Source organism: Pteropus alecto, unplaced genomic scaffold, assembly GCF_000325575.1.
Source record: "Pteropus alecto unplaced genomic scaffold, ASM32557v1 scaffold3, whole genome shotgun sequence".
Classification (NCBI taxonomy): domain Eukaryota; kingdom Metazoa; phylum Chordata; class Mammalia; order Chiroptera; family Pteropodidae; genus Pteropus; species Pteropus alecto.
In genome coordinates this window covers 470,501-475,146 of record NW_006442484.1, presented here as the reverse complement: position 1 = coordinate 475,146, position 4,646 = coordinate 470,501, and the positions used below count along the sequence as shown (strand labels likewise).

The 4,646-nt window shown below is 59.9% G+C and overlaps 1 protein-coding gene across 1 annotated transcript in view; it reads right to left on the bottom strand.

The window, feature by feature from the left end:
* OLIG2 (oligodendrocyte transcription factor 2) overlaps positions 1-632 on the bottom strand; it is a 956-nt gene extending 324 nt beyond the window's left edge. Inside the window, exon 1 of the mRNA XM_025039245.1 lies at positions 1-632. This exon is cut by the window's left edge and continues 324 nt beyond it. Within this exon, the coding sequence (XP_024895013.1) occupies positions 1-603 (603 nt within the window). The 5' untranslated portion in view covers positions 604-632.
* Between the last annotated feature and the right edge of the window lie 4,014 nt (positions 633-4,646).

Sequence of the window (4,646 nt, the reverse complement as noted above, 5' to 3'; positions counted from 1 at the left end):
GGCGGCGGGCAGCGGAGCTGAGTGCGCCAGGCCTCCGCAGGCCGAGGGGTGGAAGCCGCCGTGGTGGCCGCCGTAGATCTCGCTCACCAGTCGCTTCATCTCCTCCAGAGAGTTGGTGAGCATGAGGATGTAGTTGCGCGCCAGCAGCAGAGTGGCGATCTTGGAGAGCTTGCGCACCGACGGGCCGTGAGCGTAAGGCATGACCTCGCGCAGCCCGTCCATGGCGATGTTGAGGTCGTGCATGCGCTTGCGCTCGCGGCTGTTGATTTTGAGGCGTAGCTGCTGTAGCTCGGGCTCCGTCATCTGCTTCTTGTCCTTCTTGGTGGACGACGCGGCCGCTGACGACGTGGACGACGAGGTGCTGGACGAGGATGACTTGAAGCCGCCGCTGCCCAGCTTGTCCCCGGGGTGCACGCCCGCAGCGCCCATGGCACCTCGCAGCTCGGCGCTCAGCTCCGGCGGGCAATCGCTCGGCGTGGACGAGGACACGGTGCCTCCTGTGAAGCTGCTGCCGCCGCTGCCCTTGCTCCGGGCGGGCAGGAAAAGGTCATCGGGCTCTGGCGACGACGGGCGGCTGGACACCAGGCTGGCGTCCGAGTCCATGGCCCCAGGGATAATTGCAGCTTCCGAAGGGTCCTCCCTCCGAAAGGTCCTCCCTCTGGCCCTCAGAGCTTCCACGAAGCACGCCTCCTGCGGAGAGGAGAAGAAGCAGGAGAGAGATGGAGATCGAGATGGGAGCCCTGAGCCAGTGAGAGAGACGCTGCTCCCGCCTGCTCCGCAGCGCGCGGTCCAGGCGCGGGTGGCGCGTCGCTTCGCGTTCGCCTCTTTATTTCTGGCCTTCCTTCCAGGGGCAGACGGGTGTGCGTAAGTAATCTCTCCCTCCCTCCCCGCAACCTCCTCTCCGTCCTCATCCACAGGTTCTTTTATTCCAGGGAGCAGTGGCTATCCCTCAGCGAAGGTGGCATTCTAGAGTTTTTATGCCCTCAGGAATGGGGAGACTAGATCTCCAGGGCTGGAATAAATGAGTGGTAAGTTGAGAGTTTTTCTTTGGGGAGGGTGATATCTAAATAGAGAAATATTTATTTAATTCCTCAAACACGTCCGCCTTATCTCCATCGACACCGCGAAACAAACACACGCTCACACACACACACACACACCCAGACCCGCGCGGTGTTCAGACTCCGAGGTGCGCTAAGCCCGAGGCTGCCGCGGGAAGCTCGCCAGCTGACGGCGACTTGGGCAGAAGCTGTGGTCGCTCCGACTTCTCGCTTTTGGGAGAAGGGGATGCTGGGGCGACTGTGAGGTGGGTCAGAGCAGCGAAGCCGCTCAGGAGATACGGGATCCAGGCACCCTCTATTGGAGCCTCCTGGGTCGCAGCTGAGTTGAGGGGCATCTGTCCCTGGGATGCGGGCTGGGGCCGCGGGGGTGAGAGGGGACAGGCGGCACTTACTGTGGATGCAATTAGCGGAGCTCGTTTCCAAAAGCCGCAGTGGCGAACCCGGCTCCCGGCGCTGAGGTCGCGTGGGTCTATAATAAGCATCCGCACCTTTCTGGGCTCCGCCGGTTTTTATAGCCCGGTGGCAGCGGCGACCGAGGCAGCGGCGGTGGCCGAGGCGGGGGCGGGGAACAATGTGCGGGTTCAGGAGGGGCCTCCGCGCCAATGAGCTGGGCCCGCCGGGGGTGGGGGGGCTGGGAAGCTGATGTCATCCGGGCTAATTCCGCTCAATGAAACTCGCGGGGCCCGGCACACGCCTCCTGCCCGCGTACAGCCAATGGGCATCCGCAGCCGGGAGATTCGTGGGGAGGAACTGGAGGAGGGACCCGGGAGGTTGTGTGAGAGGCGAAGGGGAGGAGGAGCGTGGGCTCGCGGGGGAGGTACGGACCGCCGTTCGCGGTTGGGACCGCGGGAGAGAGGGAACGTTGTCAAATTTGTATAAAAATACGGTGGCCACTGAGTCAGGCGGGGGAGGAGGGGATGAGTGAGCGGGGAGCTCTGCCAGCGAACTAACCTGACACCCAGCGCGGTCAGATCTTTTGGGATGCGCGCGGAGAATCTTGGCGACTCAGGAGCCGGGGCTGGAGTCTCCTCGCTTGCTTTCTCTCTCACTTGCTCGGTTCTCCGCCGCTTGTCCCCGTCTCCTGGTTTTTATCAACACTTGGACATTTTGAGCCCCCAATGTAAACGATAACCAGGCACAAAAGCGCCTGTCTTCTACGCACTCTAAGCGCACATAAGAGGAGGTGGCCGCTGCTGCACCTCGGCGGGCGGCCGGTAGCGCCCCCAGCTGGGGATCGCGACTTGCGAGGCAGAGGGCGGGGAAGGAAGGAGCAGAGCGACTCCAGAACGGTGTTTTGAAGAAATCACAACTCTTCATAAAGTTGAGGATGGTATGGACCCAAGTATAGGTTTTATTCTGCACAGTAACAAGGGCAGAGTTGAGCTCAGAGTTAAACAACATCCCCACCCCCCGCGCCCCCCGCACACACTCCGTTTATTAGCATGGGAGCTGGGATGATGACATTTTCAGCATCATCTTTGTGGTCGTCACCACGACATGGGATAAGGGGCAACGCTGGTTCGTCTGCAAAAAGAAATCTCAGTCCTGGGCAACTACTTCACGCTGTAGGCCGGACAGCGAGATCCAACCACTGGCGGCCGCGTTCGTATAAATTTTACCCAGACCCGGAAACCCTTGACCAGAAGGAGTTAAGTGTAGTCTAGAGAAGCGCCCGAGATGGTTAAGGGGTATTGACCCATCTACCCATTTTATAGATGGGAAAAATCGAGAGATCGTGTCTGCAGCAAGACTACAGAAAAAAATGGCAAACCTTTTTACAGCTGTGTCCTGCCTGGTCTACTGACACCAGCGTTGGCAGTTCCCTGCAGGAGAGGCCGCCCGTCCCTAACCTTTTTCCTAAGCGGAATTTCTCGCGTCTCTACATTTCCAGTACCGAAGTTTGTTTCTGCAGATCCCAGGTTCGTAGGGCTTTGTACCGCACACAGACATACCCCAGCCCTCTTGCCCAGGGAATGTGCTAGTTACTCCGTGGTCTGAGAACTTTTAATTTGCATGTAGGGCTTTAAAAAATGCAAACAAATATACTAAGCAATTCACTTTCAAGTTAGCAAAGTTATGAGATAAGCGAATAGAAAAAGAAACCCACGATATTGCTCCCAGTTCCCCAGGAAGTTCAGACAGCCCAGCGGGCTCTCGTTTTCGCCTCAATCTCCTGCCTTCTGGAACATTATTTTTCTAACCCGCGTGTTTCCCAGCTGGCTCTGCAGCCATCCGTTAAATATGTATTTAAAACATGAAGAACTGAAGCGTGGAGCTATGTCATCCAACGGTTTTGGAGGATGACCCATAACCGTTCAATTAGGAGAATCTGTCACAGTGAAGAATGCAGGGAGGGGGTGTGAGGGGGGAGCGGGAAGAGCTGGGCTATTTGAGGATCATTCTTTTGGGCTGCCGGGGCCACCGGCAGTGAGGACATCCGCGGGGGTGTGAACACTGAGCCGCCAGCCTGGGCGTGGACTTGTGCGCACGCCAGTGTATCTAACAAACACCAGCAAGCGCGACGAGCGCGCGCCGGGGCTGCAGTGGCTGCGGTCAGTCCAGCGGGCGGCACGTGTCTCTGAGCCCCAATTCTTTCTTTTGTTGCTCGCCACCCGTGACGGTCCTTCGTCTTGCGGTCCGCGGGAGGGACGGTCTCAGGCTCTTTAAGCACTTGCTCAGTGGCTGGAGTCGGAAGCAGGGGAGAGGTTGGAGGGGCTTGTTCTGGCCCAGAGCGAGTTCTGGGAAGGCAGAGTCCGGAGACAGGAGAGCTGGCTTACTCGCCAGGTTCCCGCGTGGACGCCCATAAGGACAATCAGGCTCCAGCCTCGCTCCACGGAGCCGAGGAGGCAGTGGTGGCTGTTCTGGGGCCGAGCACCAGTATCTCGCGGTCCTCGCCCCCTCACGCACACGCACGGAGCTCGGGTTATTTATTCACTCTGGGCTGCAGGCCCCTTCTTTAGGCAGCCTACCCCAACGTCCTCCGGTCGCAAGAGGAGGTGGGGGCAGGCCGTGTTCCCCTGGGCTCCTTCAGCCAAGGGACAGACGGGTCTCTGGACACATCTCTCTGTGTTCTCTAGTTCTACCCACTTCAAGATAATCGGAAATGAGAGCCGGCCACTGGCGCTTGCCCTTGTGCGTCCTGGCGTCTTCCCGGCACTCGTCCAGCTCCTGCGCCCCGCGCCTGGTGTGAACATTCTGGGAGGGTCCCCGGCCCCGCGGGTCCCACCCGGGCGCGCAGCTGGGCCGCAGCCCTTTCGCGCGCAATTGCGCGTTCACTCGCCGAGACTAATGGGCCCTGCTCAGGGAGTTCCTGGCTGGCTCAGGCTTCCTGGAGCTGTCGGCCTCCTCCGTCAAAACGGAAGACTTGTTTTTCCCTCTCCTTTGTGTTTCCCTCCCACAATAGGCCGGGTGCGTGTCGGGCCCGGCCTTTGCTCAGCCGCCTGGCAGCCCGGGTGGAGCTTGTGCCAAATGGACCAGGCAGGGCTAGCGCGGGGCTCCAAGGGCGCAGACCTCCCACTGCTTCTCGGGGTCCTCCTGGGCCTTTCGTTCCCGTCCTCTCCTTTCCCTTCCCTGAGTTCCTGCGCA